Raw genomic sequence first — 26,651 nt, 5'->3', positions numbered from 1 at the left:
AAATTTTAATCCAAATCTGTGAAATTCACTTGGTTGTTTACTACTCATAAATAAATGTGGCTGAAAACACAACCTCCCAGGTTTGAGGCAATGAGTCAACAAGTGCATGCAAAGAGCCCACTGCAGCTCAACAGTGAAACACAAACATTTGGTGATGAAAAGAAAAAGAGCCACGACTGTTGAGGACACCAATGACGTGCGTGACCTGAGGTGGAGTGCACGTTAAGCCTGCAATCACATTGCACTTTAGCTCTTTTTATTGGATCATCACATCACAAACAGACACACAGCATAAATCCCTCACCAGAGCGTTTGCAGTGTAGAGTCAAAGTGGTTCAGCATTTGTACACAGGTGAGAGGTGGACCCAATTATTCGGGAGCCAATCATGTTCTTCTGCCAAAAAACAACAACAACAGAATATCCACAAAAATGACAGAAAGGAACATCAGAAGCTGTGCGTGACTGTGGACATTGTATCACAGGTGTGATGTGTGGATTTTCACTTTCTACAAAACGACTGTTTAAATGTAAAAGTTTGGGAATGGTAAATAAAGTTTTAATCCAAATCTGCTGCAGGATTTTAAAGATTCTCACTCACCAGTTGTTGCTTCTTTAGACGTTTGAAGGACTCGCCTGAAACATCACCTGCTCAGCGTCACAGAGAGAGTTTTCTTTCCTCCTTTTTCTTTTCTTTTAACAGCAACAAAAGGTTGTGAAATGATCACGACTGTGACCGTTAAACCCCCAACTATAGTGCACAGTTAAGAGTGAGGCATCTGGAAACACTTGGTTAAGGTTAGGACAATATTCTGATTACAGGTAATAGGTAACAGAAAGGTTTATTTAATTTGCAGATCTGTAATTGGACGTGAAACCCAGTCTCCTGCATGGAAGCCATATGTGCTTCACATCCACACCCTCACTTTCCACATGGCTTAAAAAAAAATAAAAGTACACTAAATTATGAGCAAATGCATATTTTTTAAGGGATATACAGGAAGACATATTGTTTATATTGAGTGTTGTGTGCATTATGTGTGCCTGCTGGAGACAATAACCGTTTGGCACAGGCATCAGCGGGCCCTCCTTTTGTCCTACGTGTGCTACAGAGTGGTGTTTGTGTTTGACTGGCTTTAATCATGTTACCAGGTATGAGTGCATTAACGGAAACCCGAGCCGCTGCTCCGTCTTTGTGGCTTTCCACGGTCAGAACACGTCGTGTGTGAGAGGAACTCACAGTTCTGCCGCCCTGCTGCGTCTCCAGGATAATTATGTGTCACACACCAGGTATTTACAAAACACGGTAGCTGGATCATATAGCATTCATCAAATTGTTTTTTTTTTACTGGAAAATAAAACCTAAACGTGCCTCCTCAATATTAAGAAAGCACACGTTTCACGAAAAAACACAAGTTTCAATGGAAACTTAAATAATTTATTTACCACTGGAGCACCACAACAATACTGTGTTACAATACAGCATAGTGGATCACAATAACAACAACATCGTCATAATCAAAACAACAACAACAACAACAACAACTACACAAAATAACAGCTCTATCGTGACAGAGTTGGTGCCCAGCTCTCGTAAAGTCCACTGGCACTAAACGCCCACTGGGGCCGGGGGGCCGGGGGGCAGGTCGCCTACATCAACACTTTAAAAACAAAAACAAAAACAAAAAAATGGGGGGTGGGGGGGGGGGCATTTCAGACTAACTAAGAAACGTAGATATTTTAAAATAGAAAATGAAAACAGCATCAGTGCATTTTTTTTCTTTTCTTTGTTGTTGAAGGAACAAAAGGTTGTTACTGTTGCAGGTCGGTGGTTAGAGTGAAAGTTCTGTGTTTGCAGCAAGACGACACTGATTAAACCGAGCGACAGAAGCAGCTGCTGATGGACGGACACGCTGGGATCTGTCCGTGATCGTCTCCTCTTCATTGACACCTTAACCTTCTGTCATCTTTCATTGAAATCATCACTGTTTCTCCGAGCATTATAGCTCCGCCATCACTTACACAAAAACACCACATCTTTTACTCTGCGGCCACGCATGACACGACATGACATCACTGCCTTTCCTCATCTGTTTACGGCCCAATCCAATTTCTCATTTTTACCCCTGCCCCTTGCCCCCTTGCCTGTTGGAAGTGGTTAAAATCTACCCCTATGGAATGGGACACCCCTGCTGGATAAAGAAAGAGAGAAGAAAAGCTGTTATATCGCTACGATGGACTGCAAGAATGATTAGGAACTTGTCCAAATGGTGTACAAGAGACTTTAACTTTAACATAGCATTAGTTTCCTTGGATTTGGTTCATCGGGGGGATTCTGGACAGCGATCTCTGTACACTTCACACTCCTCTAGCCCAATAAGAAACAGGACATGCATGAACACATGAACGTGCTAAACGGAAGGGTAGGGCAAAGTGGCAGGGGCAAGCGATGAATGGGACTGAGCTGACGTGTAATCACTTGTCTTCCAAGCACAGCACAGTAAACGTGACAGATGTCTCTCTGCACATCAAGACCATATGTGTTCATATAAAATAGATTCTGCTGGTGTATTAGAACATAGGATTGTTGGTTATATTTAATCGTTCCCTTTTTTTACCAGGTCTTCGCACACTAGACAGTTCAAATGAATGCTTTCTTTCTGACAGGTAAACATGTAACCAATCAGAATGCCAGTTCAAAATGAACAAATCAACCTTCCTAAAATCTTCAAATCTCCAAACTGACATTGCCCGGACTAAAACCTGAGGTTTTCTCTCCTCTTTCCTTCAGTGTTCAGATATTTCTATTATTGAACATCATTAACATTCATGACTGAGGTACTGTACTGTATATCTATTGTTTATCTTATTTTGAAAAAGACCTTCATCCAAAAACAATAACAATGTGACTTAAAACTTATATTATAGTTTCATTTTCGTTCATTATTTCATGGCATTGTTTCAATCACCAGTACACGGTGCACTTGCACCTGCACTGATATGTTACTAAACGTCTATAGGTGGACTATTAACTAATTAATATTAATGAATAATCTAATCCGGCTGCAACTGACCTATATTTAATCTTTCACATGACAAGACTTTTTTGTCTTGTGTCAGTGGATAAAACTACCATATCATGAATAAATGACTACTACGTTATACTGTAGGATTAGGTGTTTTTCTTCATGTCTTCGACTGATTCAGGTTTTACTTCTAAAAGTACAGTGAGAGTCATAAACCATTGTTTTAATAAACCAAAAATGATCCTTTGAAGAGACTGGTTTGTTTCTTATATGGTGGATGAGGCAACTATACTGCTTCTGTATAATGTATAAAGTCGTTGTCATCAGTGTGTACTTGATGCTCCCTCTCCTCTCATCTCGTCACTTAAATCCAAATTAACGGGGGGGGGGGGGGGCTTAAAACCAAAAAGCACAGACACATCTTAAGTGGAATGGAGCGATAAAAACAAACAAACACAGAAATGAGGATGTGGTTTGACAGTAAAGACGGGTGAGTCAAGGGGGGGAGGGGGAGATGATTGGTGGATAAATGTTGGGGTGAGGGGGGGGGCGATGTTTTTTTGTTGTTTTTTTCTTTTCTTCACATATAGACACTTATCACTTATACTTCCAGTGTTTGCCTTACTCTCGTGTCGTGGTGCGACAAGTGAGTGAGGTGTTGCGTGTTGCTGCCAGGGCCTTCAAAATACCAAAAGACACACCTGTGCAAAAGCTGTTGTCTGTGTCACCGTCACATATACTGTGTATATGGATGTACTGTACTGTCTGTCTGTGTGTGTGTGTGTGTGTGTGTGTGTGTGCATGTCGCCTGCAGTTCATGCCTTGGATACCACTGCTAAAGCCAGATGAAATGGAATGTCAGTACACTGGAATATGCAGGAAATGCAAACTACAACCAGGACTGTCATCAAAGTAAAGAATCTATGATATCTAAAATAAGAAAAAAATAAAATAAAATGTGTTATTTAAAGAGGCAACAACGGCTCCACTGGTGCTTTTCTTTGTCCAAGTGTGCTTTAACTGGGTCACAGTTTGATGTCTTAATGTGTGTGACCTTTGTCTTTCTCTGTTTTTATTCTGTAGTTTTTTTTAATTTGTTGTAAAAACTGCTATGTAATAAGTTATTAATAATAATAAAGTTATTATACAAGCATTCGTGAGGTGAAATGGGGGAAGGGAGGTGAACCTTTTACTAACCTTTTTGCTGTTTTACAATTCTGTGACAGGCAGCTGTGCTGTTAATGATATATTTGTGAATATCAAATTTAACAGAAGAAGATCTAATGGCCAATAAATGTACTGCACCTTAAGTAGGATATGCATTTTTTATCAGGTTTGTAAATCGTTTCCAAATGGAACGATTATATCAATGAGCATCTGAACCTTTGCTATGAAACAAGCTTGTGGAGTGATACGTGGACATAGTTCTTCGTCATAGTTCTTATTGTTTTGGCCACACAGACAGTGAGACTTGCCCAGTGTTGGCTCTACACCAGAATAGAGCAGCCTGAACCTGCTGTTGTCAATATGAGGCACTGTGAACCTAACCGTTCAGTACAATACTGTGCGTCTGCCACTTTGCAGTGGTATCAAAGTCAAGTTCCGGGTATCGTGACAGTCCCGCTCCTGTATGTTGTGTTCGCACTGGACTAGCGCTGACGTGTTTCTGTACTTCTGTTCTCTGACACACATCTCCAGAGACTGTATGTGCGAAAAAACACTGCTGCCAGTATTGTAGTGCACAAACAAGTGCGAGTTCTGGTCTGACCGCGTTTGCTTGTGTGTTTGTGTGTGAGTGTGTGTGCACAGAGAGATGTGTGTTTGCTCGGACTCGTACGGGCTTCTAGCTGCACTTGCAGGACTTGACCTTCATATTGGAGAGCTGCTCTATTTTGGGGGTCTTGCCAATGTAGTAGAGGATGGTGAGGGGCTCCAGGTCCTGGGAAACGCAACATGGCGACGCGGACGCTTCAGGGTTAATGGTGTTATAAAGGCCTAACACCTGGAACAGACAGATTACAGGCATGTCATGAAAAAATACGACATAAGTGCAAATATAGAACTAATAATATGAATCACCGCCCAGCTGTTATTTTTATTAGCCTCAACTGACCAACAGTTTTCAGTCTACACATTTTTTCCAGTCTCATATAACCGGGGACGGGCCAATGTGAGACTCGATATTGTCTGATATGGGACAAAATCACTGGATCAGATGAGATAGAAATCCATCCACACAAATGTGTTGTTAACAGCTTGGTGGAGTAAAAGATGTAAAAAATTAATAAAGGATTGATATCTGCATTGCTAGATACTCAAGGTGATGTCACCGGTAAAGGAACTGGACTGAAGAAAAAGTGGTACTGAGCCATCCCTACATTCATATCGACTGAATTGGTATTTAATATCCAAGAGACCAAAAACACATCTTGTAAAGCTGAGGAGATCCTGATCCTTGGACACCCAAATCTAAGCAGTGAATCTTCCAGTCCGAGGGCCAAATTTGAAAGCCTTCTTTAACGCGTTATTGAGGAAACACATTCACAAAGCAAGAAGATAGGATTTCTGAGGTCACAGTGAGCTTGACTTTGACGTCTGGCTGCCCCAGATCTACTGTAAGCAGTTCATCCTCGAGTCCAAGAGAACATTTGTGCCAAACTTGTAATGAAGAGGTTCTTGGGATGTTCACAATCACAATCACAATAATGGACGTTACTCACAACCTTACTGACCTAATCCCACACACGTTTTAATCTGCGACCCCATCCCTCATACGATACCTTGGAATGCTGGGTGTCAGCGCTCCACAGATATGGACATGCCCCTGCACAGAAGTTGGCTTCATATCCCTTGGGCTCATGGATCCACCTCCAGCCGAGGTCCTTTTTAAAGTCGATGAAGAGGGAACGTAAGCAGCAGTTGTCCTGCACATTTCTACGGAGATATGAGGAAAATGGAGAACATGTTGGGTTTTTTTCTTCAACAAATGCAAAACACTGAAATATGCTAAACTCTGTATTCTTAGTGATTGTCGGTAGGCCTCTATAGCCCTGTTTACTTTTACCTCAATATTAAATTTTGAATTTAGATCCGTGTTTCTCAACCTTTTTTGAGGCGAGGCATGTAACCACGTGTTTAATTGTTCATGCATCACTTATTCTGTTATGTTACTAAGTTATAGACTACAGCACTCCATACTTCCACCCACCGTCCTAGAGGAGTATTACTCTATCAGGGCAGACATTGACCAAATAATATCAATACACTGGACGATTTTTGCGCCGCGGCACAGTGGTTAGAAAAATCACTGATTAAGAAGGAACACCACAAACAAAAATGCTAATGGCTATGCTAACGAGTGAGTGTGTGAATCCGTATTCAGTACTTGGAGCAGTAGGCGGCGTCCAGAGCTCTCTTGGATCGATGGTTCTTGTGCTGGGACTGAGATTCCAGCCTGTACGACGGCAGAAGCATGAGGAGCAGGTGTGGAGCTCGAGCGCTGTGTCTCCTCCTCCTAAACCCCTTTAGGTCACCACTATGAATGAAGCTGTCATCAATACCTGGAAATACAACGGAGCCATTAAGACACGGCATCTGACTGTAACAACCTTTAATGATAATCTAAAATCAAATAACCTGCAAAGCGTGCCTCCAGCTCCTCACTCTTGTTGGGAATAATGTAGTTATTTAATGGTACAAATGTGCAGCAGGGACAGTGCAGGCTGATTTTGAATCCACTGTTTCTTTCTGGAGAGAGAGAGAGAGGAGTTATGACAACATGAATCAGTGAAGGAGATGCATCAGTGATGGAAAAAGGAGGAAGAGGAGGAGGAGGAATAAACGCTCACCTCTGTGGTTCAGCCATTCACTCACTGCCTCTGTGACGTCAAACGACAGCCACTCTCCCTCTGTTTGTGTTCGTACCACCTTGCTGTCAATATACCGCTGCGTTGGGGATGTCAGATCTTTGTGTCCTAATATCTGTGGACAAACCAGAAGCATGGAAGGTGGAACATCAATCATATTTAAGGACTCTTTAAAAAGCATCCAGTTGTTTTTCCCCCTTTTTTCCCCCCAGACTCAAATAACATGCACTTTTTGGCTTAAAAGAAATTGAATGTTCAATCGGCCAAAAACATCACCAAGGCACCAATAACTAAGCAGCTAATCAGTGAGTCCTAGTATTCATTTGTGACAAATGTTCATGTTTGAACCCGCGCAGCCAATCAATGCAAAGCAAGAGGCAAGTTTTCCAACCCCAAAAACCTTTGATCATTATAGGCTTTTTTGTATTTCTCTAGAGCTTGATGTCAAACCAACTAAAGCCAAGAGTAATATATATTATTATATCACAACATGAACTGCATGGATGTTATTTAGCGGTTTTATGATGTCATTGTTAGAAAGGTTTCAGCGTCACCCTCCGAGTCTGCCAATGTGAAGCTAATCAGCAGCTATTACATAACGCAGCGCACTGTTTAAACACTAATATACATGGAACTCAGATAAGAAAAAAATGTTGGTGATAGAAGGCTATTTCTGTAAATAGTTTAGCTCTGGGATGCCACTTTTTCATGTGTGTTATGATACCACAAACTTTGAAACATTTCAAAGTTACAGATACCAACACTGTATCAGTCATTTCACATATTTGAAATGATTAAGCTGTTGTGCTGATGCATAAACAACTACTCTTCTACCCTAGAGTAGAAATGAACAGCTGAAACATGACTTGATTTAAATGCTATTTATGTATATTTATACAACTTAATAAAGCATTTAGGCTTTTTGAATCATACTGGATATAAGTTTTTCTTTCCACTCCAAGGATTTTCACCATGTTCCGACTGATACAAACACTAAGTATGAAAAGTGGAACGGCATTGACCGTGGTGAGGAAAGGAAGGAAAATAAGCTTGTGCAGTTCCCTTTTATGTCAGTGTCTGATCTATGGGAACATCTGCAGGATTCCTGTCTCAGCCAAGTCCAAAATCCACATCAGGCTGATATATTTCCAAACATTACTAGATTAAGTGTTAAGTTTTGCTTGTGTATAAACCAGATATGAATCTGTGTGTGTGTGAGAGAGAGAGATGAATGTGAATGAGGTGAATGTTATCTCTCTCTTTGTACCGGCCCGTCCCTTCCTCCCTCGTACATTTGCAGATTCTGTGTTTGTGTGAGAGAGTCTCTGTTTGGAGCTGTGTTCAGTCGCGCTGTCATCTCTTTGTCTGGACGTAAACACAGCGTGGGAACCGCCCGGGCGCTGACTGACACAGACGCAGGCTGACAGAAAGACAGACACGGGATGACTTCATGCTCCGGGACAGAATCACTAGCTGTGTTTAAACTACTGTGGCCGTTGAACCCTTGTGGAGAGCCGAGGCGTCATTACAGAGAAGAGACAGACCACCTACATCATTTTGAATAGAAAAATCTGTAACAGCAATGATAGTGGAGTATGATTCATATCCCACCTCGTCCTCCCAGAAGCCAATCATGCGCTTTATAACGAGAACCAGGAAACATTTCTACCCATCATTAGTGTTGCTGCAGTTGAGACTAATGGAAAGACTCCTTCAAACAAGCATGAAGGAGAAGGGATATCAAACTTCTCGACAGGTTATGTAAATCTTTTTGTTTAAGTGCTGGGGTGGGAGAAGCTGAAGCCAGAGTTGAAGGCGTTGCGTCTCTGTATTGAGCCGTAAAAAACAGCATAACAGAAGATTTTTTTTGGACCTTATTTTGGGGCAAAGTCACTTATCTTTTACAGCATTTTTATAAGAATTGACTGATGATTCCATATATGCGGCGTTTAAGTTCCAGTGCTCATGAAAAGTTATAGCTCTCCACCCATTCATTTAGACAGCCGCATGCAGCTGTGTGGAGATGGGGTTTCAGCTCGGGCTCCCTTTGGTCATTCTTTACACAACCATATGTGTCATGTTTTTTGACAGAGCCGCCTGAGAAGCTTAGAAATAAGGAGTGTGCTTTACATGTTTCAAACTCATCACACACAGACACATCACTACAAATGTCTTGCCAAGATTCCACAATTCCCATATTTTGTGGCACGCGTGGTTTTTCATCATTAATCCAGGACATCCGTTCCACTTAACCTAAACCAGCCAATCAAACCAAGCAAAATGTGAGTTTGCATCACAAAACCTTTGCAATTTATCGGCTCCCAACTTATATAAAGGAGCAAAGGCAAGAGCTACAGTCCACCCATCCTCAACTGCTTATCCAAGATCGGGTCATGGGGTAGCAGTTCTAGCAGGGGGCCCCAGACTTCCCTTTCCCTGGCCACATCGTCCAACTCTGACTGGGGAATCCCCAGGTCAATGAGGAGATATAATCTCTCAACCTGGTCCTTGGTCTGCCCCTAGGTCTCCTTTCAGTTGGACGTGCCAGGAACACCTCCCTTGGGAGGCGCCCCGGTGGCATCCTTACTCAGCTGGCTCCTTTCCACAAAAAGGAGCAGCGGCTCTACTCCGAATCTCTAAGGGAGACCCCAGCCACCCTTGTGAGAAAACCCATTTCAGCCGCTTGTACCCGCGATCTTCATCATTAAGGCGCTGTTTTGTTTCACATCCTGTCCTCTGCTGCTCAGATTCACATGGGGGAAATGCCACGTTGTCACTGGCTAAGGAGGAAACGAGGAGGCTCGTTTTGATGCAGAATCATCATGCAACTCACTTGAGTGACGTCTAATTCGTCTAAATGCAACAACTTTTTTCCTGCTTTACATAAATCCCCAAATTCCATCTCCAGATGTCGTACCAGAGGAAAGTGTCATTCTACCTGGTAGAGCTCAATGCGCTGCTCAGACACTCGAGCCGCATGGTTCGGAAGACGAAAGATCCTGAGCTCAGCCTTCACCAGGTTTGACGCATTCTTCTCCATGGAGGAGACATCAAATGTCAGACGCCTGAAGTATGGGTTGAAGTGTGTAGGAGAGATGACGTCTATAAAAAAGAAAAGAAACAGTGGATGAATTAAAGGTTCAAACAAACAGACAAACACACAGAGATGTGAGGAGGATGAGGCTAAATGTTATGACAGTGAAGCATTAAGTTGGTGTTGTTTCCGTCACATCAGTGATCTGACACTCTTTGACATTTGAAGCACCACATTTCAATACCCCAAATGACACTTTGGTAAAATAGAACCAAATAAAACATAATAAGATTTTGATGAGTGTTTAAAATCTTTTATTCCTGGTGTCTCCAACAGTTTCTATAGGCACAGGGAGCATGTAGAGCACAAAGGATTGTATGAAAAGACATTGACTATGTATCAAAAAATCAGTATCTGTCTTTTATTGTTGTGTTACTGCGTCCAGGAAACTTGGAGCTGCGTGCTGCAGGAACAGCAGCAGCTGTCAAAATCCCAATGTAAATACTTTTACGTAGTCCGACTGAATGTAATGTTTTAAAACTTCCAAAACTTTTCATGGGAATATATGTATATATATATCTATCTATCTATCTATATATAGATATATATATATATATATATATATATATATACACATGCACCCTATAGTGTGTGTGTGAGAGAAAGTGGAAGTTGGTGAAGCAGTATATCATAGTTTTTTTTATCCAACATAAAAATTTAAAGTGTGTTTAAAGTAACAAAGTAGTCTGCAGTGATTAATAAAATAATAATGGCTAGTTTTACCTTGCCCAAAACAAGGTCTCTCCCCCTCCATAGTAAACCCAATGTAACCCCTGGGTGTAATGATGGCTACTTGTATTGCAGTTTCGTTAAATTATGGGACTCACAAGTGACACAATAAACACTGTGATTTCTTTTTAGTTTTCATTGAAATTGCCCCTGCATGGTGAAGTGTCTCGCACCCCAGTTTGTAGCTCAAGCTCTCTGTTCAAAGCAATCTTCAAACCCAGTGACGTCACTATGACATCATCAGGGGGTTACTTATTCAGAGCCCCAAGAGACATTTCACAGCTGTTTTCACAGGACTCTACGAGGCCAATAAACACAGCTTGGTTTGTCAAAACTTGCAGAGTGCCCCTTTAAAAATGTAATGCTTTTTTCTTGCGTTGAAAAAACAGATCAGTGTCAGACACTCTCCCTTGGTGCATCAGCAGCCATGCACACAGTAGCAACAGTCCCCCCTCATGGAGTACTTAGAAGCATGTGTGTGGAAGTGTTTGACAGACGCTTATACAGGAGCAGGGCGACACACGCGCAGCACTGACAGCCATGTGTGCTGCAATGTCCACGACAGATGCTGCAGAACACACACACATGCATACGTATGGTGTAACGCTGGAAACCATGTGTGCGGTCGACGAGTGTTTGACAGTGTCGCCCAGCACTGAACACAGAGACGGGCCGCGGGTCTGAGACTGATGGAGGTCACGTGAGGCAAAAGCTGGGGATAAGCAATAAAGTGAGGTTTGTTTAGTATACAAGCAGAGCAGCAGGCGGAAGACTGCGACCAGCTGACAAACACACACAACACACACAGGCTTGCTATTCTTAGGACACTGCAATGACTTCCTTTTATTTGGACAGCGCAAACACATCCTCATACCTAACCTTAACCATTACCACTTAATGCCTCACCTCAACGTTAGTATAACCACAATATTAGCCCTAAACTTAACCACTTCTTAAGAAATGAGGTTCTGCCTAATTACGACCAGGTTTTGGTCTCTGTGAGGACTACAGATCCTGTCAGTGTTTGTGTCAGAAATGGTCCTTAGATAACAAGTACAAGCAGACACACACACAAACTTGTTTTTATATTAGTTTGTGCATATGTGCATTCCTTAGACCCTAACCCTAACCTAAACTCAACCCTAAAACCTGGTCTTAACCCTGAAAAAGCATCTAAATGTTGTGGGAACCAGACAAAATATTCCCACAAAGATAGATTTTCTTACAAAGCTATAAATACAAGTACACACACAGCACTTCTTTAGGAACATCTACTCTTTTGATACAGTATTTGATCAGCCAATCACGTGTCAGCACCTTAGTGTATTTCGACATGAAGACATGATCAAGGTGACCTGCTGAAGGTTAAACTGAGAAGTAACAAGTGACTTTGAATGGGACTCGGCTGTTGATGCCGCTCAGGCTGGTCTGAATATTTCAGAAACACTTGATCTACATGGATTTTCATTCACAACCAGTGTTGACCTCAAAAAAAGAGAAAATATCCAATATCCTCTGGGTGGAAATGCCTTGTTGATGCAAGTGGTCAGACTGGCTCGAGATGACAGAAAGGCAACCATCTCTCAATGGACGACAAGCAGAACCTTGACGCTGATGCTGTTACAGCAGCAGAAGACCATATCAGACACTGTATTAGGTTAAAAAAACATAGCAGTGGCTAGTGAGTGTATGTAAGACCACACAACGTGCTTTACTCTTACTCTTACATAATTGTGTACCTTCACTTATTCTTCACAAGTTTATGCCTTGATATGTCCAGAATACACAGGTCAAACACAACAGTAAAGCCACTTACGAGTCATTCCCCTTCACACACTACCAGCACAGCCATCAGGAGCCCGGGAACCCTGCATCAGCGGCTGCAGGTTAATTTGTTACTGTGCACTCGGACAGAATGGCTCACAAAGCAGAACTGGATAAAAGGAGTTTGCATATTTAACACCGAGTTCAACTCAGAATCTCTACGCTAGACTCAGGACTGCAGGAGAGTTCTCACATGGATTAAGATCATTCAGGAACACACCTGAACAGAGACAAAGACACACAGGTGCGAGACATTAGGGAGGGGAGCAGCATGTGTCACTACCTCTTGTTCAGAACTTTGTTTCTATTTTACTGCTAAGTTCCTGACACTGTGCTTCTACCTGCAGAAGGATGAGAATATCTAGAAAATAAATACACAAAACAAAATAAAACACAGTCCATTTCCAATCTGCTCCATGAAATTAGAAGTTACTCTTTTCACTGAATCATGGATGAAGAGACATTTGTGGTTCATACGGAGGTAGAAAGTGCACTGAATAGACGTCATTGTCATCCTGAGCTGGGATGTGGTGACAGTGGAGGCCGTAGCGTATGATTAATTACATTCACATTCCGTGTCTATAACCTCGGCGATGTACTCGCTGCAGCGACGCTCCGACCACGTCAGTGGCAAATCTTACATTTGCTTGATGAGAAACCGTTACATCCTACGTGGATTTGGAGTATGTGTGTAAGTGAGCGGGGCGGCGGAAACGCACTGCGGCAGCAGGTTCTGGTCGACAGAAGAATTTAGTGTGTGATTCAGCTGCTGGATGAATCAGTGGAGTTTGCAGCCAACTCTCAGGATTCTCACAGCGACCTGTGAAATACCTCTGCTGCCGCGTTGTCTCCTCATCGTCTCGCTTGCCGTCAGCCAAGAGGAATTTGGACAAAATATATTAGCTTTGACAAATAAAAAAAAATAACTGTTGATGTGACTGTAAAATCATGTCCGCTGACAACGTCATCATCATCCTCAAGACCTGGTCTGTCCTCCAAAGGTTACTGAATCTGTAGAAACTGGACTTTTGGATTTCTTCCTCAACTTGAAGACATTTCACCTCTTATCCAAGAAGCTTCTTCAGTTCCTCAAGTGGAGACGGGAGGATGGAGGGATGAGACTGAGCTTTGAGAGAGAGGAAGGATCCAGAAGATTTAAGGAATGAGGATGGGGATAAAACAATGAGGATTAGAATGAAGGAGAACGTTGAACTGTGAAAAAGAGGCAGAGGAAATGAGAAAGAACTTTGAGGGACGTCGAAGGACTTTGAAATGCGATGAAGATAAATGAGACCGAAGTTCTTTATCACAGTTCTTCTCATCCTCTCATCTCCTCAAACTATGATGAAGAACTGAGGGCAACGTTACACCTCTCAATGTACAGACTGCTGGAAATGATCAGAAGAAGAAGAAGAAGAAGAAGTTCTTCAAGTCCAAGTGTTCATTCAAGGGCCCTTGAAGGGAAAACTAAGACCTGGATTGCCGTTCAGTACACATTCAGAAACTTAACAAGAAAAACAGGGTATTTTTCGAGACACCACACACGCTGTTAGTTACAAAACCACTCCATAACCTCCTAAAACCTCCACTTATTGTTCAGAGGCAAGAGAAACAGCAGCTTATTCCGAAAATATGTAGTTGTTAGAGTTCGTAACTGGTGTTCTCAATGTGTGGGGTAGATATTAAATGTTTTGCCTGAATTTTTTTGCTTTTCACTTAATAGTAAAAAGGAGTATTTCTCTGGAATCAGCCTTTAAAACTTGAAGCACTTAGACACAGTAGAATTTTTGAATTCCCAGCCTTTCTTAAAAAGTGAGCTCTATTTTCCATCAAAAACAGAGAAGCTCGTCTGTGGCCTAATTTCTGAGCGAACCATGAAGATATTGTTTACACCTGTGATCCCAAAAGAGTCACAGGCCTTTTTCATTTTCAAACGTTGTCTCTTATCTAGAACATTTTGCGTCAAGTCCGCATAACTGAAAAATAACTGAGTGTAATATAAACAAGGTGCTTTCTTGTTGCAGGCTTGTATTGGTTTCAGTGATTTGTTTCAACATAAAAAAGTACTGTACGTCATCATGCTTCACTGAATCCATATGTCCTCGCACAGAACACGGGGCGCAGCTGAGGCTAATGTGAATATTGCCCATTTTGTTTGTTATTTTGTCATAAACAAAGTATAAGGACACTAAAATGTCAATAGTTGAGGGGTCGGGGATCAAACTTGTTAATATTGGAACAATAGTTGTCTGACGAGAGATGGAATGAGTGGAAAGTACAGTTTAAAGTACTGAGGGATTGAGTGAAAACAGCAGAAACCTGATCAAAAACGACAGACTTTCTTCTTCGTGTGCCTTCGTTTGATCTGACAAGCTCACGTCAACCTCCGCATGGTTGATGCTCATGCTCCTGATCTGTGGCCAACATAAAACAGCATGCAGTTTGAGCAGCTGAGGCAGATGAGCCAAGACTAACGATGCTCTTTCTCATTTCCTTCCCATTCGTCAGCAGAGAAATTCACACTTCCAGCTCCTGGAGGACCGGGACTGTTTACACAAACTGCTGCCGGGCCTCATGAATGAGTCTACTGTGCTTCAACAAAACACTGGATGCATTGAGCAGAGGTTCAGAGGAGGGCTACAGCCTCGCTGACACATGCTGTGCGTGGCAGACATACACACACACATCCATGATCTACTACTCCTGATGGACGTTCACAAAGAGAGCACAGTACTTGGTTTGGACTCATATCTGCTGTCTTCCGTAGTGATAATTCTTTTTTATATTGTTTTAAAATCATGATGAGAAGCCCAGAGAACATTAGAAATATAGGGACGGCTGCATACCACTTCTTTTTTTGTGTCTCGTACTGAAATCACAGCCTTGAGTATCTACCTACACAGATTTCAGTATGATAAAGTTGTTTCACATCTTTTAAACGAATAAGCTGTTAAAAACACATTTGTGCTAGTTATTTCAAAAAATAATACCCCAATTCTGAAACAAATAAAGAAGAAATAGCTCATAACATTTACCAATTAAAATACAGTTGCTGCTTTTTATGTATATTTAGACTTTATACTATCCGCACTTATAGAAGCTTGTGATATTTAGGGATTTTGAATTGTGTCATATTCCATATTCTTCTTTTTCTGATATCCAATGCAGTGTTTCGACTCCTATCAGACTAATATCGATACAGAATATTGTGCCGGCTCATCCCTAATCATAAATTACAAAAAGACTTAAATAAAGTTCATATTTAAGTCTCACGCTCCTCTAGAATAACCTGGCATGAACGATACTGACAATGGCATCGATCGAGGCTGAATTTCAAACATAAGCTGCTTTCATTTTCCTGTAATTATCCAGTGTGGCTGCATATAAGAATGCAAAATGTGTGCAAAAGTCACTCTAGACATTTTCTGGAACGTCTCCTGCCAGCTCCCTTATCAGATTTCCGGTCTCCTGACAGCCTAATAGCTATCAGCAGGACCTTGCAAACTCAGTAGGTTTCAAGCAAACATTATGTCCAAACATGGCTCACAGGAAAGAGTTTAAACCTGTTGACTCAAGGCAGCGCCTGTTTCCAACATTTGTCTATACAGTGTCACCAAAATGAGCCATACACATGCACTGAGCAGAGCACAAGTCGAGACAGTGTTTCCTTGAAATGCGCTCAGCCGTGGCTAATGGCTCACATGGAAAACAACAGAAGTAAGTGGAGCTTTAAGCTCAGTCCATTCACAAATCTCACTCTGATTTGCCACCAATACGCTTCACCACTCTCAGACAAATCCCCTCAAATCAACACTTGATCGGCAGATGCCGCGTGTAAACGGTTCAGACATGATTTAAGAAACTCGCCAACTCCTCCCACATGCATCAGATCAGAGTCTGCAATAACTCAGACCCAACCAATCAGAGACCAGGATGAGGTGAAGGAACACAACGGTGATCCGCCAGAGAGAAGAGGGAGGAGATAAGAGCAATGCAACAACCAAAACATGGGTCAGAGGTCACAAACAGAAAACATCCATCAGTACACACAAATATCGTGTTGTGTGTGACCTCATGTGAACAACAGCAAGACTCCTAATCACAAACTGGCAAATGTGGAGAGTGAACTGCACAATAGAGGTAATAAATCAGTATCAGTCAATTATTATTTGATGATTATTTATGTATATTTTGTTCTCAGAAACTTGATAGAGTCACTACTTTTATGATCTGTTACTTTACACAGTATTTTGTTATTTAAAATATGATATGTTGCACTGCAGCACAGACACAAAATGCACACTGGGGACACAAGCTACACGTGCTAGTTCATAAATGTTTATTCGTTTTGTGTATATGTTATTAATTACGCTAAAAGAAGAAAAAAAAGAAAAGTGGCCAAACAAACATGCAGCCCTGATATCAGCTATTAAAAAACAACATTATTGAACCTTGAACAGCAAGCCTGTGACTTTGACATTTAAGATAAACTCTGCTCTAAACTCTTGTTGGTCTACAATTGAATTCCTCTTTCTTTGGATAGTGCGGAAGCGTATTGCATTAACCTAAAAAAAAAAAAACTCTGTTTTTCTGCATTTATGAGATCTTTATTTTTTGGGACCTCAAAACATCTGACGGGAAGCTCTCAGGACGCAGTGCGCTTACGTACTAGCCTGTATTCATTTCAAGTGCATCATCCCATATCCACGAAGCATGCCATATTTATTTGAATCATATTGGAGAAACACTGCAACGCTCAGCAGATCCGAGCGTTCTTTCCGTCATAACAACAGCAAAGTCCCGAGGTGCCTGCGTCAAGTCGACAAACTAATAATAACAACACCATCAATATTACTAAAAGACAGGAGAATGTCTCAAACCCAAAGCAAAGGAAAACTGGATCTAAAGACAGAAATGGAAGCTTCTCAGCGATCGTATTCACTCACAAAAACATGTCAGACCAGAAAAAAAATCTCTCTTTTTTGAAAATAAGTGAATGCAATATGCTTCTGTAGTGCGGTGCAGATTTTAAAATCTTAAAATTATTGTGGAGAAACCAAACAGGAACACAATGAGCGAGCACTTGGCAAGAGTGGAGAGAAAAAAGCAAGAACTCTGTGACAGAACCAGATGAACATCTGCCTCAACCAGAGGCTTCTACTCCACAAAATACGAGTGTCATGTCACCAGAAATCATTCTAAAGGAACAGCTAACTCCTCACACACCGTGCAAGCAAATGGGCGTCCACTGGGGCATTCGATCTGCACGGGAAATTCCAAGCATTGGCTGAGGGTGTGGAGTGTCATCCAAATCAGTGCCGCCGTGAGCGTCTGCATCACTGCTGATACACCCCAAACCCAACATGAAGATGATCCACCACAACTGGCACCAATCTGGTGTGTTTATGTGTTGGTCGTTTCATCACATCAACGGGACTAAGACAGTAGTAAGACCAGTGATGTCATCGCACACACACACGAGAACACACGAGAACACACGCATGCAGTGACACTGATGCTCTTCTTTCATGCCGTCCCTCCCTCTTGAGAGAAAAGCTGATGTCACATGAGAGCTGTCAAACAAAGCCGACGCTGGGCCCGGGTCCTGTAATCAGTCACTTCATTACTCATCACTCCCATTACCTCACATACTATTGGCAAAGCACCGAAGCGTGTGCACTCTTTGGATTATAGACAAGTTAAAGTAGTCGAGGGTTTATGAGCCAATGTCAGGGAGATTAGCTGTAAATAAGAACAACGTTTACAAGTGGCTGCCATACAGCTAGAGGTAAAACAATTCATTGGTTATTTTATACATTATTTTTTATTATTGCACTGCAGTCCAGGCATAAAATGTAGATGGGAGCAATAGACCATTAGTGTTGTTCAATGACGGTGTTAAGCAATGGTTTGTATTGCTTATAATCATTAAATCATCATGCTTTTATTGTTATATCTGTGTTTTTACTGTTTTGATCTTACTTTTTTTAATTATTGTTGATTTTGCGATGTAAAGTGCCTTATAAATAAGATATTATTATGTTAAGATTGGCCAAAAAAATTGGCTAAATATATAGGCCACAAGATTTCTAAAAATCAGGGCAGGCATTAAAAACATTATGGGGAGTTATCTTGTCTGTCTGTCTGTATGTCTACCTGTCTGTCTGTCTGTCTGCCTGGTTACGATGTGGTAAAGATCATGATTTTTCCTCAGAAAATCAACGCCTCCACATCTGCATCAATATGCAACGAAACCTCTCGCATTTAGTCTCAAAAACCTCCAACCACTCCACGCCTAAGTGAGAACTTTACCTCAAATGTTTGCGAAGTACGTCACTTAAGGAATGCTTGTATGACACGCACGTAACATTTTGCCAAAAAGGAAACATTCGTCCATTTTCCACAGTACAGCATGTACAAATGTAACATTTCCAGGGAAAATAGCAACAAACGCCGGCCATATCTGTTTGAATCTGTCTGAGGCTGGACTGGAAACCTTGTCACAGAAATGCAGTAAACGTGTGTCAGAGAAATGAGACGTTTTGCTCTCTTTATATCAAAATGAGTCATACACTGGCTGTAGGTTGACATCCTGATAGAACAAGCTGTGTGAAAAGCTCCAACTCCAGCCTTCATTCAGTATAACTTTGAACATTTTCTGACATGAACAAAAAGGAAGGCGTAACGCTCCAGTGTGCTTAATCACATGACAGTGGTACAGTATGATAATAAACAGAAATCCTCTAAGTAGTTTAAATCGTGAGCAGAGCCATCTGTCAGTGACCAATTTGTTTGAAACATTGAAGCTCTGAAAGTTCTCCAGACTGAAGGACCTCGGAGGTCAAAGGAGACCTGTGTGAGGGTTTGTCAAACACTGACTTCCTTCCTGAGGGGAGAACGCTGAGTGTTGGCCTGCAAACTCTCTGACTGGTGGCTTTGTCAGCAGAAACCACCGGCTCCTCGCACCGCTTCCACTCCCTCTGACTAATCTCAGACCGGTGTTTCCCAACCTTTTTATATGGGGACCCACTTTTTAAAGATGACAAATTAATGTCACCAAATGTACAATAAAAATGTGATTGATTTTTGATTTTACTGCCATTGCTGTAACATCTACTATTACTTCCCATAGGTAAAACCGCCATTTTCCTAGAACCCTGGGATAGTGCCTGGTACCTGGTGCTTTTTTTGGTACCTGCTCTGGTGAGGTTCCAAGCGAGCTGAGCCGATACTAAAACGTAACGTCAACAGACTGCAGGCCAGTAAACTCTGAAGCAAGACTTCTGCACAAACAACAATGTCTTCAGGACCAGGTACAGCAGCCTATGTTATAGCATGTTATACAGATATGCTGACTAAGATTGTTTTATTTTTCATGATATTAGAAATTAAAACTAACACTAAAAAACACTGTTATGAGTGGATGTACCATTAAAACCTCATGGAGACATTATTTGAAGGTTGAAATGTGTCTACACTGTGTCTCTATAATCTATCTCCCCCCCACATACATCATTTCAGCCATTTCTGCAAATACTGTAGAGCCTTTTCCGTCTTCAGGACATAACTCAAAGCGAGTGTTGTATCCAGCAGTTTTAAAAGGCTCAGGTCGTGACCTAATGGAAGCTGCTGTTACAAAATGTACAGCTCGCACCCAGCTCCCAGCAGCCTTTGAGCTCAGCTGACCACAGAAACACTTCCACAGGTGTGGACGTGTCAAATACAGGGTGCAGCTGACCAAACTCTGTCCACTCTGAGCTGGACTCCACGGTTTCTGAGGAATAGATGTCTTGATTCAGCAGGGGTTGCCTCAGTGTTATTGGGCTACTTTACACAGTGTCAGGGAGGTGGAGGTCGCAACATGAAAGCGTCTTTATAGTCTTGGCTGGAGCCGAGCAGGACACCTGCAGTGGGTAAACATCTGACCTCGAAGACAGGAAGAAACAATCCGGGCTAAAACTGTTTCCTTTGGAGGAGGTTCATGAGGATTTAGGCACCTCAGCTCTTATTACTAATTCTAGATCATGAAAGGTTTTTTTTTTTCTTCTTCTTCTTCTTCTTCTTTCTTTTCTTCACCATTTCCATTTTACCATTTTATTTTCCAAACCTCAGTTCTCTTTCATGGCCTGAACAGGTGGCAGCCACATTATTTTGCTGCGGCCATGAGCTTGAACAATAACAGATTCAAAGTGTGGGAATACATAAATGAAAACATTTGCTGTGAAATAATTATGCTGTGATCCCGAGCTGTTAAGAATTCAGCTGTGACTGCTTTTGCAGATGTGTTGGCATGAAGAAATCCACATGTGCACATACGTCTCCTGAGCACTGGTAGTGGGTTCTGGCATGGACATTATCATCATTATTATTATTGTCCCTTTCAGCTCTGCATGTGTGTGTGCGTGTAAGAGAGCGAGAGAGAGATATTATGGGGTCTGCACCATATTTTAAACATTTCACTTCCCATAGTTCACTTTACTGCAAAGCAAAGCGTGGGGGTGAGATTCCACCAAATTGAGATTTATTACCGGATGCAACTGTTTACTACCTCAGAATCACTTTTACCATTTGAGAATGGAAACAGAGACTAAATATTGGTCTGCAGGGTTGAGATGCTGGGATCGACTTGAGGGAAAATATCTGACCTACTTTTACAGTATATCTGACTTTTTTAACACATGCACACGAGGGGGGGGGGGGCGGGCAGCATCGAGGGAACAGTGAGAACAACAACAGAGAGAAAACATACAATTTGAAATGGGTTTACGTAGCATGTTTTTTTTATCACGTTTAATACATAAATGTCTGTCGTACATCTTTTGGATAACTTCCTGTCTGTTGCTGCCGTTAGCACCCCCCCCCCCCCCATGTCACCCCATTATCACGTGTGTTGATGGAGGACATTGATGGAGAACATTCACTCAACAACTTGTCATGTGTTTTAAACAATCACACGTTTTAACAACTGTTTTTAAGGGACATTCTCATTTCTAAGGGGTTGTTCTAAGGTTTTTTTTTTTTATTCCAACTTTTGGCAAAGTGCTCAGTATTTTGTGTGTGGGGGGGGGTCTCACACAGCAGAGATTGAAAAGTAGTTAAACATTAATCCAGATTTAGAACTCAAGGAAAGATTTCCACATAAATCTGGATATCATCAGTTTAAATGTGGAAATTGACTTTTAGTGCACAAAGGGCACTGCTAAGTGGGAGCATGTTCAATAAAAACAGCAGTGGTCCTAAAACAGACCCCTGGGTGCCCAGTAGGAGACAACATGACAATCAGATGATTTCTTTGGACAAAGTAAAAGCATGTGTCTCGTGGAATTTATTAATCCAACTTCACACATGCATTGGGCTTTTGGGCATGGATTTCGTTTCTGCAACTTTTTTTTTCCGTGAAGAGACACGTCACCGCTCGCTCGTGTGGAGTGAACTCTCAATGACAACAGGATCTATGTGAGTGTGGACGGCACAACAACGTCTACAACTTCAGAAAGCCGCGTGACGTGAACTCGGCTTTAACAATAACACATAAAAGTCCGTGGCAAGTGTGAAGACCTGAACTAAATCGTCACAGTCAGAGCCCTGTGTTCTTCTTCTTCTTCTTCTAAGCAGATGTTTGTATGGACTGACAGTGATCAGAGAAAGAAAAATACTAAGAATCAAGACAAGGTGTTGGGGAATGTGCTGGAACACGTCTGATCTCTCTGTGTCCAGGACGTCAAGGATGTGCTGCTACTGTGCTGGTGCCAGAGAACACGGGGACCTTCAGATGTCTCCCACCTCAGCAGGACCACCGGCGTGTTACGGCAATGGTGGTCGTAATGATCTGACACGTGAAAATGATGATGGTTTACATGATCACGCTACTATGACAAATAAAATGATGGTGACAAAGCACAGGACTAGGAATGAAAGAATAATAATAATGATAAAAAAAAGAAAAAAAGCTGAAGATAGAAGCAGTGTGCTACAGACATGCAGCCAGGAGGAAATGAAGGAAACAGCCAGAGGACAGGGGGAGGGAGGCGTCAGCAGAAGAGAGAATAAAAAGAACAGCCTGTGAGTTTGACGTGAGACAGAGAGAAAAGAGGAAAAGGATCTACAGAGGGAGAATGTGAGCGCTCTCGCCTGTCTGGTTCCCCTGCACATGTCTCCACCCAGTCGCTCACCTGCCAATAACAAATTGAAAACAAAAAAACTCCACACATAATCCCTGGGAACTAAAAATACCCAGAACTCCAAAGGTCCTTTCAACATGGCCCGGCAACAGACAAACACACACAAACACACGCACACACACGTACAGTCAATAAAAACAGTCAGTAAAACAGTATAAACCGCAGTGACACGACCACAACATGTCCGACGGGCTAAAACTGACCCGGGCAGTCGTACTGATTATTCGATTTTTCACAATATCACACCGACACAAGGATCTCTGTTTCCAACCGTGGATTTAAAAGGTCCAGCGTGTAACATTTAGAAAGGTTTATTGGCAGGAATTGAATATACTACCAATAAGTATGTTTATATCAGAGCACTATCGCTTTTTCTTCGCCTCAGATATGTGACTGTGCAGGGCCAGGGCCACGTGGTTTTACAACAATCAGGGCATTTTGTGTTTTAAAGCTGACGCCGACTATTCAAATGAAGAGGGACGTCATCCTTTTTGTTGGATACGTGAGCGAAACTTTGTTACAATGTGCAATCTCATCATTAGATATCACAAATTCTTAGACACAGGAATCTTTAAGCCTTTAACAACGAGCGTATCGCTGACGACACGTTTGCACAAGGCAACGGTTTCTGAAAGCTGAGAAGTTGCACGTCAAAGCCAATATGTGGTTATTACAGTCATTTAAAAAACTAAGTGCTTTTGGCCATTTTTTCCAGAATAACTTCCAATATCTGGCAGTTATTTACAATTCACTGCATGTTAAAATACTGTTTTAACTATAAATGTGTCATTATCACATGCTTTGAAATATTGTAATCAACAAAGAGTGAGAAAATACACATAAAAACCTGTCCGTGTTCGAAAAGATCGCTCTAAAATGTGCACACAGTAACTAAAGAATAGAGTGAGGCTAACTGTTTGTCAATAAAACAACCCGTTTCTGCAAAGAGTTATCAACTCAGCACGAAACGCGACTAAAATCCCTTAAAAAATGCACTTAAGTGACTGCAGTTGTGGGTTGGTGGCATTTTGTGCTTGAGTTGCAACTTCATAACATGATGCATATGCATCGATGAAATCATCATACCAGACTCATTGCACTCTGGCAACCACCTCTTCACTCTGTTACCCTCCTGAGGGAGATCTGTGAAGACGAGCGCCTCCAGGTTCGTGAGCACTTTCTGTCTCCGTGCCATCAAAGAACACACAATACACACAACCTGTGCAATATTTACAGGACAATACTGGGCTGATACACAAAGATTATTTTTCAAGTGTATGACAGGACACAAACCCCGGTCTTGTATGTGGAAGTCTGTTGTGCTACGACCCCCCCGACCCCCCATCCTATTAAAACTTACTGTACGTGCTCCTGTACCCCTTTTGAATATGACTTTGACCGTCCCATAATAGCACACTGTAAAAATTTGGTTCTAATTTGGGCTGCTGTTAAACTTGGCAGAGCGTGCGTGGTGGAGGCTGTCAAATGCTCGCTGGGATGGCTCACTTCCACTGTTGCTGGACGGCAACAAGGCAATTAGGAGTCACACAGCAGAGACGCATGCACACACACACGCACGCACGCACGCTGTGGAAGGTGCAGATGTGGAGACGCAGCCAGGCAGAAAAACGTTGCCTCATCACTCAGCGAATGACACACACACACACAGCCGCGACCGCAGCTCCGGCACAATTTGCTCCTGCAGCGTGTTGCATAACCTGAGGCTGAGCACCGGCAAAGCCACAAATACTGTCCAGTCTCCCGTCCAGCTGCACCACAGCCCAGAAAGCAGACCCCTCCCTCCAGCCGCCACACTCCTGTTAAGACGATCACCTTACACTGGACTGGTTCTGTTGCTGTAAACAATACAGGACGCTACTGGAGGACGTGTTATTCTTTTAACTCTCTCTCCTTCTCTCCCCTGTGTTATGTAATTCTCCTTGGCCACAGTGGCCGAGCAGTTCAGATGGCAGCAGAGTCCAGGTCTTGCGTAAGTGCACAGAAAGACGGGGCTCTCGACAACAACACTGTGGTGAGGTGCGACACTCAGGGAAAATACCTGGAGATCTTAAAGATTTTTCTCTCTGCAGTCGCCTTTATTCTCTCTGTCCCTCTGTGATGCACTCTGTGTTGGGTTCAGCCCGACGTCACTTGCTCGACTACACAAAAACGAGAGCACATTAGTCCAATTTTAGCAGAACTTCACTGGCTCCCAGTTTGTTTCTGGATTGATTTTAAAATTCTTTTATTTTTGTTTTTAAATGTCTTCATGGTCTTGGCCCACAGTATCTGTCCGACCTGCTTTAGTCATACACTCCCTCACACTCTCTCAGGTTGGCAGATCAGTCACTGTTAGTCGTCCCTAAGCACTTTGGTCTGTGTTGTCTTTAAAGTGCTTTATAAATAACGTTGGATTGGATTGGACTTCAAGCATAGGGCTGCAGACCTCACAGATAAATGCGGCCACAACATAGAAACGGACAACTGCGGTCGCACAACAGTAACACAGTGACTGTGATGTATGCCATGAGCCTGCGTAAAGTTAGGCCCTTTCCTACTGTACATATAAAAGGTTTATTTTAAAGCAATACAAACATACTTATAGGTGGTATATCTGCAAATGAACCCCCCTTAATGTAACACAATCTGAACAATCTGAAGTGAATCATCAATTCAGTATGTGGTTCTAGAAAGTATATTTGGGGTGAGTCAAAATATCGATTTGATGATATACAGTATCATCGTCCTTCCTCGTGCAATACAAGAATCGATACACCACGGCAAATATCGATATTTTAATTCATAAAAGAAGGCGCGAAAGCTACGTTAACAGATGCTCCATCCGTCTTCAATACATAGACTTTATGCACGTTGTTCTCTACGTTGTGAATAAATAGAAAAATCCTGCACTTTTGACTTTTCACGGACGTTTTTGTTTTCTTCAGACAGACAGATATTGTGATGTGTCGCTACACGATTGTCCTGCAATATATTGATTAGCGTGATATTATAGGTATCGTGGACCATGTATCGTGTATTGTATCGTATCGTGAGGTACCCTGTGATTCCCACCCCTAATGTGCATATATGCAAAATGTGGCCAATGCAACTTTTTGCGAATAAGTATGCGATGAGTCAAACGACACTGGAGGAGATCGATGCTCTCCAGAGCTGCGACAGCTTTAGTTTCTTAATTATACATATATATAATAGAGCGGTCTTAAAAATATGCCGTTTTCTGTTGTCAGTCACGTTCACATTAAGGTCACTTGTAGTTGTGAATGCGAACAGTCAAATCTGATCTGTGATGAATCAGGTGTGTTTCATTCACATGTGATTTTAAGCTGGATTTGAACTTCAGTCTCAGCGTTGTGCTACGAATGTCCTTCAGGAAAGACTGTTACCTCCATTAGTGTGGCCGTGTTGGACGGTGGACAAATAAAGAACAGAGACACATTCTCCGTCCCACATGTTCCGGGTTTATGCGACTTAAGGAGGAGACATGGGAGACGTTTGATCCCTTGAACAACGCGACTTATCCGAGTTTCTGATCTTTAATGCTCACATTATCACCATGAGACACATGGGTCCACAACAGGAAAATGAGTGGACTTCCTTGATTTATTTTGGGTCCTCTGCATTTGCCAGCCTTCAAATTGAGCCTGATCTGTGTGTGTGTGTGTGTGTGTGTTTGTGTTTTTGGCTGTTTTTACAAGCCTCCCTCCACAAACCAACAGCCGCCACATGACAGGGTTTATTTAGAGAAGCGCAGGGGGAGATTATCCAGAGGTTTCACTCTCTGACTAACACCATCTATCACACGCAGGCTCAACAACAAAGCCGACTGAGGCCTGCACAACACAACACAACACAACACAACACAACACAACACACACACACACACGAAACAAGTGTTAACAAGGCGAACTAAAA

The 26,651-nt window shown here is 42.1% G+C and overlaps 1 protein-coding gene across 3 annotated transcripts in view; it reads right to left on the bottom strand.

Moving 5' to 3' along the window:
- Positions 1-1,422: 1,422 nt before the first annotated feature.
- The window catches only part of tgfb2 (transforming growth factor, beta 2), a 31,525-nt gene continuing 6,296 nt past the window's right edge, over positions 1,423-26,651 (bottom strand). For all 3 annotated transcript variants that reach the window (XM_058648364.1, XM_058648366.1, XM_058648367.1), the window contains 6 exons: positions 9,829-9,992; positions 6,873-7,005; positions 6,661-6,771; positions 6,410-6,584; positions 5,805-5,958; positions 1,423-5,026 (listed from right to left, as the gene is read on the bottom strand). In XM_058648364.1, coding sequence (XP_058504347.1) covers positions 4,868-5,026; positions 5,805-5,958; positions 6,410-6,584; positions 6,661-6,771; positions 6,873-7,005; positions 9,829-9,992 — 896 coding nt within the window. In that variant the 3' untranslated portion in view covers positions 1,423-4,867. The remainder of the gene's footprint in view (positions 5,027-5,804; positions 5,959-6,409; positions 6,585-6,660; positions 6,772-6,872; positions 7,006-9,828; positions 9,993-26,651) is intronic.

The sequence above is a fragment of the Solea solea genome, chromosome 13 (genome assembly GCF_958295425.1).
Source record: "Solea solea chromosome 13, fSolSol10.1, whole genome shotgun sequence".
NCBI lineage: Eukaryota > Metazoa > Chordata > Actinopteri > Pleuronectiformes > Soleidae > Solea > Solea solea.
The sequence above is the reverse complement of the archived record's forward strand: the minus strand, read 5'-3'. Positions and strand labels throughout refer to the sequence as shown.